The 14737-nt window shown below is 38.2% G+C and overlaps 1 protein-coding gene across 1 annotated transcript in view; it reads left to right on the plus strand.

The window, feature by feature from the left end:
* Positions 1–14737, plus strand: part of LOC150092433 (uncharacterized) — a 32503-nt gene that overhangs the window by 13640 nt on the left and 4126 nt on the right. Inside the window, exons 6-11 of the mRNA XM_090414863.1 lie at positions 665–1036; positions 3295–3618; positions 7464–7629; positions 13106–13222; positions 13539–13722; positions 13908–14111. Coding sequence (XP_090270989.1) covers positions 665–1036; positions 3295–3618; positions 7464–7629; positions 13106–13222; positions 13539–13722; positions 13908–14111 — 1367 coding nt within the window. The remainder of the gene's footprint in view (positions 1–664; positions 1037–3294; positions 3619–7463; positions 7630–13105; positions 13223–13538; positions 13723–13907; positions 14112–14737) is intronic.

Here is a 14737-nt window from a genome sequence, read left to right on the forward strand (position 1 = left end):
GATAATTACAATATTTGTTTCATGACAATTTAAAACACTAATTACAAGTTAATTATTTAAATAAATTATATCGGAATGAACTCACGTAAAATATTATTTATTAGTATAATTTTCGCCTGAGTATCGAAGGCATCTTCTGTACAAAGCTAATCGACCAATAACTGACAATTCCAAAAGCGCCATCTAATTAACTAATGTAAGATAGCTAAAAAAAATCATTAAATTTACTAACTTTAAAAAATAATAAATAAATTAAAAAAATAAATAGAAATAAGATATATATATATATATATATATATATATATATATATATATATATATATATATATATATATATATATATATATATATATATATTAGTAGTAAATAATATATAAAATATATATAAATAATAACTAATTATTTATTATTTATAATACGTTTAATATTTAATATTTTATAAATAATATTTTATTTAAGCCAATTACAAAGGTAATTACAATGTTAATTACCAACTAATGTTGTAATATTACCGTTGAAAAAATCGTACAAATATTTAATTTGTGAAATTAGTTTTAAAAATTATTTAAAAAGTTATCACACGTCGTTAGCACCTTTTAATAGTTATTCTTGTAGGGCTCATGCACAAAAATCTTTGGGATGAATTTTTATTTATTTCTTTCAGAACATTAAGTCATCAAGAGAAGGTCGCGAATCTCCTCCCACGAGCTATAAAAAGGGCGATGATATAGAAACTTCAGATAATATTATGGTCCCGAATTCTGAATATAGCACCCAAGAATATACTACGGATCCCATTACTACCGACGCTTCAAGTCCTTTAAGTCCAGGACAACCTTACCAGAGTGACGAATACTCATCTTTCCACAATTCTAAGCGTGTGTCAAGTCATCATGATTATCGCATTCGTACTACCGAAACTGCCAGCACTTCAAGCTCACCAAGACAATCTGATGTAAATGGTGAATATTATCCAGGCAGTAAATACGTGTCAAGGCGTGGTCGCTCCATTCCAGACGTCGATGACAAAACTGGGGTATGTTCTGAGGAGTTATTCTAGCGCTTTTTTTTTTCTTAATTTATTAATTCTAATTTCTCTTTAAATGCTTTTAGCCACTTGATATTTCATAATTGTAATTTGTGTACTTTTTAATACTTGGTAATGTTATGTTGATGTTTTCTTCTTTGTTGAAAAAGATTTCACTTACATAGACTTATAATGAACAACAAAGATGTTGAATAATTTTTCATTATGTTCTTTTCAACTGCGCTTATACATTTTATTAAAATGGAGTGCGTTTATCAAAATTTTGTTAATCGCTAATTGACTATATTGAAATACACTTCAACAACCATTTGTTAGCCAACCAAGCCAGCCTGGTTGGTCGAGTGGTTAGCGTATCCGCTCTCCAGCCAAAAAAAAAAAGAATAATAATAATAATAATAATAAAAAATTCACAGACAATCACAAACATCCATGCCCGTCGTGGCATGGATGTTTCTGATTGTCTGTGAAAATACTAGTAGGGGTAGTGATGGCCAGTAAATGACATTGTTGTAAATGATGGCAGTTGCGATTTGCTGTAGTTGGTGGATGAGTGGTGGAGACGGAGAGTTGTCGAGTGGGTGCTCTCCATCGATGAGTCTTTGGACTCCTTGGAGGTGCCATGATAATAATTTTCTGATACAAATGGGCAATGCATGGGATAACGGCATCATAATAACTTGAATGGCTGTGTAAACTTGTGGTAACTTCGGTATCTTTGAAATAAAGTACACGGTGGATTCGAGAGAATGCTTAATGGACATTTGTAAAGCTTCTATAATAATTAGCGAAGTTTCTTGCAGGAAAGTAGGATTTTTTCTCCCTGAAGATACTTGAGTTTTTCACGACTTAAGTCAGATAAATGAACCCAGAACACACCTGATTTTCGTATAATACACTCCCTGTCCAAAAATAACCGAACTTTACGAAAATAGACATAACTAGTGGCGCCACCTGTTGTATATTTATGTTGTCGAAAGCGGCAACCTTCGTTAGTGTTGTGTCAACTGTTTATGACATTTGTTTCATTAGAAGCCGAGTTATAGTGTTAAGAGTGACAGTGTGTTTTCACGAACGGTCGAAAAATGAGTTTCAAACAGAGCTGCGATTGACTTTTGTGTTAAACTTTACCGAAACGCATCCAGTGCTTCAAAAAGCATTAGGTGATGAATGCTTATCCCGTACTCAAGTTTACGAGTGGTTTAAGCGATTTCAAAGTGGTCGTGAGATGCTTAAGACTGCGAAAAGCCGAGCCATCCGAAAACTGGACTGAGCATAGTTACCATCTAAAAAGTGCGTGATTTCATCAAAGAAAAACCGAAATCGTCTGTAAGAATGATCGAAGATGATTGGGGATTCCAAAATCAACTGTGCACAACATTTTGAACGAGAGTTTGGGCCTTCGTAAATTGAATTCGCGATTTGTTCCCCACAAGTTGACCGACCACCAAAAAATGTATCGAATTGAACACTGCAAGGACCTCATTAAAACCCCTCGTAAGGGCTCACACTTCCTTGAAACGATCGTTACTGGTGACGAAACGTGGTGTTTTGAGCATGAGCCCGAAACAAAGCGCCAGAGTGCTCAGTGGAGACCACCAGAAGAGGGACATCCGAAAAAAAGTCGCTTGGAGAAGTCAAAAGTAAAGACAATGCTGATTTGTTTCTACGATTCCAAGGGCATTATCCACAAAGAATTCGTTCCGCCTGGCCAATCGGTCAATGGTGAGTTTTATCTTGAAGTTTTGATGGGTTTGATAGTGAGAATTCGTCTCGTACGGCATGAATATCGTGACGACCGACCGTTTGTCCAAACACAGGCACTCTTGGCATTATAACTCGGCTTCTAATGAAACAAATGTCATAAACAGTTGACACAACACTAATGAAGATTGCCGCTTTTGACAACAAAAAAAGATACAACAGGTGGCAGCACTAGTCTCTTCTATTTTCAAGTTGGGTTTCTTTTTGGACAGAGGGTGTAATGTTAGTTAGGAATAGAAATAGTAAATGGTGAATAAAATATATTCAAATGCTGTGGTGTGAAATAAGTAGTCTACCGTATTTTCTTTGGGATAATGAAAAGGAGTTCGAAAATTGTATTTTTAATGACTTATTCGATACACGATAAATAGCAGCTTTAAAACGGTATCCTATCCTGTTATAGAAAGCATTTGGAAAGGTGTACTTACGCATGCCATGATCATTCCTCATTTAACATTATAATCGCTTTTTTTCTTTCTCTATAGCATCTTCTGTCGTATGAGAGACAGCCAGGTGTTCCGTCTGCTGATGCTTTGTCGTCTCGCTTTAGTATAGAAGTTCCAGTTGCTCACAAATCCATTCCTTTCCTTCCAGAGCAAAACATAGTAATAGGAAAAATAAAGGAGCACCAGAGGTTAAAGTTCGTGTCATCGGAGGATCAAGTAGAACGCGATGATCCTCTGACCAAATTCACCACTTTGGGCCCTTTCCAACACGCTTCACAAGACGTTACATCTCAGGAGTCTAAAGAGTCTTTAGATGCTGTGTATGCAGGAAAACGCCAATCGAATATATATAAAAATGGTCAGGTGAGAGAGAATTGAGCTACTGTTGTTGTTGTCATATTAAATGCTTTGATTACTTCTTCAGGAATACTTTTTTTTAAATTAAAATTTCTGTGCCCAGGTTCCTTTTTCATATTTCTATTCTAAAAGTTAATATATACACCCTCTGTCCAAAAAGAAACCGAACTTTTCGAAAATAGAAGAAACTGGTGGCACCACCTGTTGTATCTTTTTGTTGTGGAAAGCGGCAACCTTCATTAGTGTTGTGTCAACTGTTTTATGACATTTGTTTCATTAAAAATATGCCGAGTTACAGTGCCAACAGTGACCGTGTGTTTTGACGAACGGTCGGTCGTCACGATATTCTTATTGTACGCGACTAATTCTCGCTATCAATCGTTTCAAAACTTCGAGATAAAACTCACCATTGACCGTTTGGCCAGGCAGAATGAATTCTTTGTGGATAATGCCTTTGGAATCGTAGGAACAAATCAGCAGCATTGATTGACTTTTGACTTCTCCAAACGACTTTTTTTTCGGATGCCCCTCTTCTGGTGGTCCACTCAGCACTCTGGCGCTTTGTTTCGGGCTCATACTCAAAACACTACGTTTCGTCATTGTAACGATTGTTCCAAAGAAGTTTGAGTCCTTACGAGCGGTTTTAATGAGGTCCTTGCAGTGTTCAAAAATTACATTTTTTGGTCGTCGGTCAACTTGTGGGGAGCAAATCGCGAATTCAATTCACGAAGGCCCAAACTCTCGGTCAAAATGTTGCTCCCAGTTGATTTTGGAATCCTCAATTCAGCTTCATTCAATCTTAAGGACGATTTCGGGTTTTATTTGATAAAATCACGCACTTTTTGAATGTCGACTTCGCTCGGTCCAATTTTTAGACGGCCGGGCTTTTCATGGTCCTCAAGCATCTCACGACCACTTTCAAATCTTAAACCATTCGTAAACTGGAGTATGGCATGAGCATTCATCACCATAAACTTTTTGAAACATTTGATGCGTTTCAGTAAAACTTTCACCAAGTTTAACACAAAAGTCAATCGCAGCTCTGTTTGAAACTCATTTTGCGACCGTTCGCCAAAACACGCTGTCACTCTTGGCACTATAACTCGGCTTCTAATGAAACAAATGTCATAAACAGTTGACACAACACTAACGAAGGTTGCCGCTTTCCACAACAAAAAAGATACAACAGATGGCGCCACCAGTTTCTTCTATTTTCGAAAAGTTCGGTTTCTTTTTGGACAGAAAGTGTATTAGGAGTTCGTTTTATCGCTAATTGCATTTTTCTTCTTCTTCGCACGTCTTTGTTAGGATAGCTGATGGCATTCGTTCTTAGCAACTTCTCCATCAAATGAAACTGATTTTTCTGCATTTGTTGAACTGTAATGCACTTTTATATAATTAGCTTTAATGATAGTAAATGCAGTTATGATAGCATGCTAAAAAGTGGATGAAAATAACACTGCGTAACTGTTGGATTTAACAATACTTCAGCTTGTTCTTTTCCATAGCATTCACATCACCATCAGCATCATGAACAACAACAGTAATAAACGTATAATACATTAGTACGTAAGTTTCAAAGGCACATATTTTGCGAAATGTAATATGGTATTAGTAATAAATGAAATATTGTTTTCATTTGCAACAATATTAATCACATTCTTTTAAAATCGGTTTGAGTATGATATAACTTTCCTCAGTTTTTAGATGCGCCTTTGCAGCTCAGTCTTGACAATCCTGTAGTCGGAAGAACCCGAATTCATATCTTTAGAAGGCGAAAAACCATCAGAAGAGCTTTTAAAACTGAAGATTCAGTAGTAGGAGGGTTTTTCTTCCTGGAAGATCAAGTTTTTAATCCCTCTAAATACATTGATAGCGGAACAAACACAATTAACGAACATATCCTATTAGCGTCATAACTTTAGTTGCTTTCACCGTAATTAGCAGAATCTTTACAAAGACTGAATGATGGCCAGGGGATATCAGTGTTTGGTAGAGCAAGTGTTCGTAATATTAATTTAAAAAAAATAGGAAAAATTCTGAGTCTACCCACTGTGCATCGTAGGTAAGAGGCAGTGATGATGATGATTGAAAGATGGCATTGTGGTCTGGATAGACCTACAGATAGGGATGAAGATGGTCAGCTAAGAGGTCCCTGTGGCATTCACCATTCAGTGTTTGTGGGATGATAACTAACGGACCTTGACGTGACATGAAAAAGCTCAACAGACCATAATACCCCCTCCACCGGCCTGTTGAATCCCCAGATGTACAACCAGGGTATAAGACTTCATGCTGTTTGCTCCAAATGCGAACCTGGCCATCAGAATGGTACAGCAAAAAATGGGACTCATCACTCCATACGACCTTGGATCCATCTGTTAAGCGTTCATCGCCGACGTTCCTTGGCCCATGCCATGGCGTTGTTTTCAATCTCTGGCGGTCATCATGGGTACCCTTGTTGGTCGCTGGCTGTGGAACCCCGGGCGAAGCAAGGTACGGCGCTAAGATGCATGTGAAAATGGCTCGAACTCCTCCCCTGTTCTACTGGTGGGTGAGCTGTGTTACTGTTGCACGTCGTTGCTGAGATGCCAGTCGTGACACCCGACGCTTACCTTTAGGATCAACCACGCATAGTGACCAATATGAACCCTTCTGCTGGATGTCTGTTCATGGTTAATCAAGTCCTGGTACACCGTTGATGCAGTAGTACGGGAACAACCAACAAATGTGGCTGTTTCCGAAATACTGGCACCTACCATCCGGGTCTCTATCTACCTGCGATGAAATTGGCTTATGACGCCACTTTTCCCCATTACTGGCAAACGTTTACTGATTACATACAGAGGATAGATGTGGTCATTTACAGTTGCCGCAAGTGACGTTGATATCATATGGTACTTCGTTATTCAGGAATATGTAAATCGGGGAAGATGTTCCTGTTTCTAATAAGCAAGCAAAAATTAACGGATTTTAATTTTTTTGCCTAAAAGGTAATTTAACTTTAAAACATATAGTAATTTATATTTATCTTTAAAATCCGGAAATTAAAAATATAATATGATCAGTTTTTTTAATAGTTTATTTGATGATGTTTCTGTAATGATTTGAAACTGGAATTTAAATGCCCATCCTACGAGTACTTAATTTCAATAAGCAGAGCTTTGATCTCACATTGCGTGAAATTCATTTATTGTATTGAATATTGTCCAACGATATTCAATACAATAATCAATGAAATAATACAAAAAATTTAATAAAATACAAAATACAAGAATGAAAATGAACGAAAGAATAATAAGAACTATATGTTATGCATATAATGTAATATTAATTGCAGAAAATGAAACTCAACTACAATATTACTACAAACATTTAACAAAGCAGGAAAATTGTATAATATGCAAATATAATATGCAAATTAGAATTGGAAGGTACTATTATTGAATTGACGAATTACAACTATTTAGGTATTCAACTGTAATGATGATGATGATGATTTTGTTTAGACTAATCTTTAAACTAATAATGTTTATGAAAATCGAAAAGTTCCTAAATACCAAATTGTATGAAAGTTCACCCAACTAGTGCTTTTAATTACTGGTATTAATTGAAATCACTTTACCAAATTTTAACAATAAAAATACACTCCAAAAATCAAGTTTTTTTAATTAACTTCCATCTAGCCAAAGTGCGCTATAACTTTCATACAGATGGATTGATAAAACGAATCTAAGTGCTGTATGCATTTTGCAAAATTCTTGTATATTGCCAATACTTATTAAATTATAAAGATAGCTTTTATGGAATGATCACTTATAGCAAGATACATAATCTCATTATCTCTTCAGGGTGCGAACGGAACAGCACCTGGGTTATCCACTGCTGAATCTGTGCTCAAAAGACAATCGGAAGCTGAAGTAAAATTTAAGCAATCAAAAGAGCAGCAACAAACCAGCACAACATTGCTGGTATTCGGTGGAATTAACCCTCACAGGATGCAAAAGACATCAATAGGTGAGTTACAAAATAAATAAATATATATATATATATATATTTCTTTCTTTCTTTATTTTTATTAGTGTAGCTCAGTGGATGTGGCGTTTGCATACCACGGCGCTTGGTCGCACGAAGGAAGACTTGGTTTCGAGTCTAGTCGGCGACTAGAGGAAATTTTTCTAAGCCTTTTTTCGCCCGGTTCCCGAGTTAGTCGATCTCTGGCACGGGCAAGCGGGTTTTGCCTCCCGGAAACTCGGGTTTTTCGTCCCGTAAACTGAAGAAAATCGACCATAGAACCCACATTATTTCAGACATTAAATATATTGTGTTAGGGTTAGGGATCACGAGATGGCGGCACATTTGAGCCGTCTCTCTTCACTGTGTACCGCTTAATTAGTGATAGCCTTGGGCCAGCTATCTCTGTTGGGTACCAGTGGAGATTGAACTGCCCACTCAGTCTCCAAAGTTAGAAGGGTTAAATGGCCTCGCCTACTCCCGTATACGGGAATAAAAAGGCGTTAGCTTATTTTTTTATTTATATATATATATATATAAAGTTTTTTTTTTTACCTTGGAATTATCATACGTTAAAGCTAGCAAGAAATTTTATACTTGGTTTGAATCCTTTACCCAAGTAAGCAAAACAATGTTTCGCGCGTGAAATATCTTCATGTCTGAGCTACTTGTATATAGAGGCTAATGACTTCGTGTCACTTCCCTTGGTATGTATCCCATAATGCAAGTCTGCATTACTTCAACCTTGTATCTGAACTAGTTGGATAATAAAACAGAGAGTCGGCAGTGCTGTAGCCAATGAAGTTTTAACTGAGGCTGGGCTATTTCCGTTACCCAGCCATGATTAGAACTTTTAGCTCAATAACACCCCATCCACAGAGATTTTCTTCATTCAGATGATGGGATAAGTCAAGATCTCAGTCCATCTCCCAGTTCTTTTAAGAACTTTAAGAACCTTGTATTTGGTTTATATCTGGTTTAGTGGTTTGATGGCGGACGAAGTGAGTCCTGATTTTGATTTGTGACAGAAAATGTGATTTAAGGCATTTTTGACTGGTTAATTTACAAGTAGTAAATAGTTTTGCTACTATAAATAAACGGTTTATTTTTCAAAGAGGTCTTTCTTATTCTTATACATCGAAGAATCAGCTACGCAGAGGTTTACCCAGGTTAGTCAACTGAATTTACAACAAGGGCGATACGCTAGGCCTACTGCCGCTAGTATCGCCATTGTTTCATATACTGTACTTAGTAAGCAACTGTCTGTCTATTATTGTGATAAGGGAAAGGCATATCCAACCCCACAGAACAAAGGCTGGGGCTAACCGTGGAGGCACCATATGAAGAACTAAATTTTAAAGAACTTCTGGCTGTCTTCAAGCATGTAGGCAATCTACTGCACACTAAATGGCCAGGAAAAGTCGTGATTCATCAAATAAAAGAGATTGATACAGATGACCCTCAACTCTCAGAACTTCTTCCCAGCATCCCCAAGACAGAACCAGCGAAATAACAACAGCTGATGATAATTCCCTTGCAGATCACAGTGATTATCAGGAGGTTCGCGCTAGCAAAAAACGCAAAACTGCAGCCTCTGAACCACCCAAAGCGGATCAAATGGAAGAAGACGGTCCTGTCCCAGACTCTCCTGCGTTTTCAAGGGAAGAGATATCTCCGATTATTCTGTGAGAAAAGAAAAAATGGATATCCCTAAGGACTATGATATCCGATCTACAAATTTCATCCAGTCAAGCGAAGAATGTCACAGATGGTATTAAAATCCAACCCAGGTCAGCGATGGATTATCGAAGGTTAACTGGTGAATTAAATGCCAAAGGTATACAGTACCACACCTTTTCACTAGGATCAGAGAAAAACCTCAAGGTAGTGATTAGAGGTGTCTTGGAAGATGTATTCACAGAAGAAGTGGCTGCGGATCTACACCAGCAAGACCTACTACCCGTTTAGGTCAGCAGAATGATCAAAAAAGACAAGACTCCAATGCCACTGGTTCTAGTAGAGATCAGTCAAGCTTATAAACACATATATGACCTGACATCCATCTGTGGACTGAAAATTACTATAGAACCATTAAGAAAAAGGACTTCAATAGGGCAGTGCCATAGGTTTCAAAGGTTTGGCCACGCCCAGAAAATGTGCAAGGCTAAATTCAATTGTTTAAGATGTGGGGTCGGCCACCCAATAAATACATGCACTAAACCAAAATCTACCCCGGCAAATGTGCCAATTGTGGCGGTCCTCACACTGCCAACTACAAAGGATGCGCTCACCATTCAAGAAATAGTAAAACAGAAGTAGAAACAATTTCTTCCTCACTGAGCACACCTACGTCAGAGATTACATCACAGCCTCCTGAAGATCAACACAAAGGGTCAGACGCCCATCTGCCGAAGCCAGAGATTCCCAAAAGAGTAACTCCGCAACAACAGTCTAAGACACATGCGGATGTAACTCGTCCTAAACAGTTATCCACCACTAATCTTGAGATTACAGGCATTGAAATTCCTAAGCGTTCGGCGGTAATCTAAAAATCGTCGCAGTTTACAATCCTCCGCAATAAACACTGTTCTCGGATCTGAACGCCGTACTCGACAACAGGGAGCCTGTCATCATGGCTGGCGACTTTAACTCTAAGCATCCTGACAGGAACAGCCGTTCTAGCAATTAAAATGGACAAATACTAGCCAGCTACTCAGAATCCAACAACGTGGTTGTGGCAGGTTCCACCGAGCCTACCCATCACAGCACATACGGTCGGACTGATGTTTTAGACATAGCTATCCTACAAAATGTAAGATTACAGTACAGTGTAATGACACTCAATGATCTATCATCCGACCACAATCCCATTCTAATAATGCTAGGAAACCAAGACAATTTGTTTCCCTCCCCCCACATTCATTCATATCCTGGGACAAGCTATCCAAGGTACTCCCAAAATATATTGGTCCTGTGCCGATAATAAAAACAACAGATGAAATAGCTGTAAAGGATCTAACTAAACAAATTAACACAGCCGTTGCAGCAGTTACTACTTCCACAACTACCCGCAGATCAAATCACTTGCCAGAAGACATCATGAACTTGATCAGAGAGAAGAACAAGGCAAGAAAGAGATATCACAACACCCGAGCACCTCAAGATAAACGAATCTTGAATAGATTCAACTCCGCAGTAAGAGATGCCCTTACAGTGCATAGAAGTCAAATTTGGGAGGAAAAATTCTATCTCTCCTGATAACCACTCCATATGGAATCTAATCAGAAAGATCAAGAACAAAAACAAACCTCTTTCGCCTCTCCAAACAGATGTTGGCCTCATCCATACCGATGCAGATAAAGCCGAGGCAATAGCAAGAAATCTAGAGAGCCAATGTAAACCCTCTTATGACCACCTCGACTTCAATCACGTATACAAGATCCACCGACACGTCAGATCTATGCTTAAATCTTCTATCACATACTCTAGTCAAATTGCACCCACATCACCTACAGAAATATATGATATAATCAAGAAGTTACAGAATAAAAAGGCTCCTGGACCTGACGAAATTACCAACAAGGTGATAAACTCCATCCTACACTACAAATATTTACCTTCCTACTGGAAGCTGGCAGACATAATCCCAATCCATAAAATAGGAAAAGATCCGCGATTACCTCAAAGTTACAGACCTATTAGCGTTATCTCTAATCTGGGCAAAATTGCTGAGAAAGTTATTCTCACCAGACTCCCAGAATCAGTATGCAAGCTAAACATTCTTCCTGAGGAGCAGTTTGGGTTCTGCCAATTGCAAAGCACCGCACAACAGATTTTCAGATTAGTGGAATATGTCACAACGGGATATAACTGGAGTCAGTGCACTGGAGCTGTTTTTCTTGACATAGCCAGTGCATTTGACAAAGTTTGGCATTATGGCTTGCTATACAAAATGATAACATCCGGCCACTGGAAGTGGTTCATCTGATCAGATCATATCTTCATGATAGGCACATGCAAGTTAAGTCAAGTTATGTACGAATCACCCACATTATGCAAGATTCACCAGGGGAAGATAAAATTCTGTCTATTCTTACTATGAGAGGTTTTTTTAAATAGTTCTTCCATCCTCTTAATGTGGTCTTATAGTCAATTGCAGGGATGACTGGAGAGCAATCCCAGGCAGAGAAAGCCAACTCAAGGCGCTTAAACTCAGAAATGAGGCTAACCATCTGGTATCAGTCATCTTTACGCTTTAGTTTCCATTGGTCAGACTCTCTTGCACCTCTATACTAACTACTCTATGACCAGCAGCCTTTACTTTTTCACCTCAATAAAGTCAAAACCGGTCTGGGTAATGGCTCTTCCCATTATGCATAGCATTTTAATCGCCCGAAAGGCAAGTGTGTCTTGAATCATGGGATACATACCAAGGCAAGTGATACGAAATCATTAGCCTCTATATACAAGTAGCTCAGATGTGAATATATATATAGTGTATATACAGGGTGTTCGGGATAAATTTGACATATTTATAATTAATTATATTTTTCCGTAAGTTACATGTATTAACACACACTTCTCTTCATTTAAAAGTTTGGACCCTTCTTCATTCATATACAAGATGTCAGAAAGGATGGATAGCTGGAACCCACCTGAATCATGGAAGAGAATAACTTGTATCATGATGATTCGTGCCCGCCATCAAAATAAGGATATTACGACTGCTGCCCAATGCTCCCTGAATACAGTAAAAACAATCAGGCATGAACTCGAGACTTGCAATGGTGACTACGAGGATGTAGCAAGAAGAAAGATCCCTAGCAGACGATCTGATTGCGTTCGTACAGCAGAATTCCTCGCAAATCTGCAGGAACAGGTGTTGAAGATCCCTGGCATTGGAATTCAGATGGCTACGTGGAGTTGCTAAACACTGTAGTCAAGCCCTGGATAACAAGGGTAGCCAATGGTAGGCCGTATGTATGGCAGCAGGATTCGGCCCCTTGCCACACCTCTGGGAAAAGTCAAAAATGGTTGTCTGAAAATTTCTACGACTTCACCAGTCCAAATGTTTGGCCTCCAAACTCCCCAGACCTTAACCCCATGGATTATTTTGTATGGGGCGCAGTTGAAAAAGACACCAATCGCACTTCCAGTAATACAAAAGCCCAGTTAATGGATAAAATTAAAACAGTTTTTGCGGCCCTTCCCAGGGAGACTGTAGCATCAGCTTGTTCGAGGTTCCGAAGCAGAATTGAAACTGTGATCGATGCTAATGGTGGTTATTTTGAGTAAATCTTGTTGATAGTATTGTAATTAACTCTGCCTGTAATTTTTTTTGTCAATTCATTAAATTTAATAGATACAAAGAAGATTTTCTTTTTCCTTACGAAACTGTCAAATTTATCCCGAACACCCTGTATATATATATATACCTGGAAATCATACTTTGGCTTAATGAACTTATTTTAAATTTTAGGTAAAATTGTGCTTGCCTTCGATTTTAAAAACAACACGTGGGATCGTATGAGTACAATGCCAGAGCCTCGTCACCACCATTGTGCTGTCTACCTCGATGATTTCATCTATATTATTGGTAAGCATGTCTGTAAATAATATAAACCATGAACGCAAAATAGCGAATCATACTTTTACGTTCTTCTGTGCATATTAACGTTATAGGAAGGTGATTTAGTTTGCAGTTAATTTTATCTGAGTATTTTAAAATCGGCGGTTTTATTTACGCTTCATAAGTCTTAGATGGTCTTAGTTAACTTGTAATTCAAAAAAAAAAAAAAAAACAATAGTGATACCCAGGGCCGTGCTTACACGTTTCACGAGATGGACGGGGTCCGAGTGCTCCAGGGATGGACTCATACTAACGAAACTCATTTTTAATTGTAACTCTGTAGGTGGCTGTGACTCAAATACTACAATCTTGGAGAAAATGAAGTCCACTGCTACATGCTTTCGCTATGATGTCAGAGTTGACCGCTGGCGTTCAATATCGGCAATGGTTCAACCTCGTTGTTATCACGGTGTAGTTATTTGGAAAGGTAGGATCTATGCAGCAGGTGGACAAGATGATAACGGCAAGTAAGTTATTTCATTGTCATCTTCATTCAAGGATTTATTTTATAATGAACCATGATTCGAAAATGATTCAATGAACAATGGTTCATCATATTGCTTGTTCATATTCGGTTCGAATTTCCTCGAAATTCGAAGAGCTAATTGAATCCCATATAAATAAAACTGGCACTTTTTAAATTTCTGTTTAGGTTGCTGAAATCTTTAGAAATCTACGATACAAGATCAGACAGGTGGAGCGACTCGAAAGCGGACCTGTGCTGTGGAAGGATGGCAATGGGAATGGCGCTTCATCGAGAAATGATATTTTTAGCAGGAGGAATCATCCAACCAACGAATGATCTGAACGTTTGCTCCATTGGATACGTCGATTGTTTTGATCTGAATAACAAAAGGTAATGATGGTTGTTTTGAGCTTATAAGCAAGAGAACTTTAACGATGTGTTTCAAAATAACCAGAATTTATTATCGAAAAAATCACAATACTCCTTTGCATCTCACGAAAAAACAATAAAAGGATTAGGTCTAAGATTTGTCACAACTCAGAGTGTTGGCAACAGAATGTCCCAGTGTATACAGGGTGGTTCAAAATTCCACGTACAAACTTTGAGGGGAGAAAACATCAAAATCAACCATACTCACATAGGAAAGCATAACTGGAAATGCCCACCCGAAAGTGACAGGTGGCGCTGTTCGCCACCGCTCCAGATGAGCAATTGGGGCTTCCTCATTCAAACTTTCGACGTCGTACGAAGAACATGCGTCGTTTTACGAACGCTGAAATGGCAGACATGCACCTCGTTTACCATAATATGTATCCATCTACTATTGAACTGTTCAGTTAGGCCTAATAAAGTTATTTTCACTACTTACTGCCTTGTGTTATTTCTGTATGTTTGTGTCCTTGTTAGTACCTTCCGGTGGAGTTTCCGGGCATGCTTTCCTATGTGAATATGGTTGATTTTAATGTTCTGTACCTTCCCTAAAAGTTTGTACGTGGAATTTTGAACCATCCTGTATA

This window comes from Typopeltis vanoorti, chromosome 26 (assembly GCF_054136105.1).
Source record: "Typopeltis vanoorti isolate ZY-2024b chromosome 26, IOZ_Tvanoo_1.0, whole genome shotgun sequence".
Taxonomy (NCBI): domain Eukaryota; kingdom Metazoa; phylum Arthropoda; class Arachnida; order Uropygi; family Thelyphonidae; genus Typopeltis; species Typopeltis vanoorti.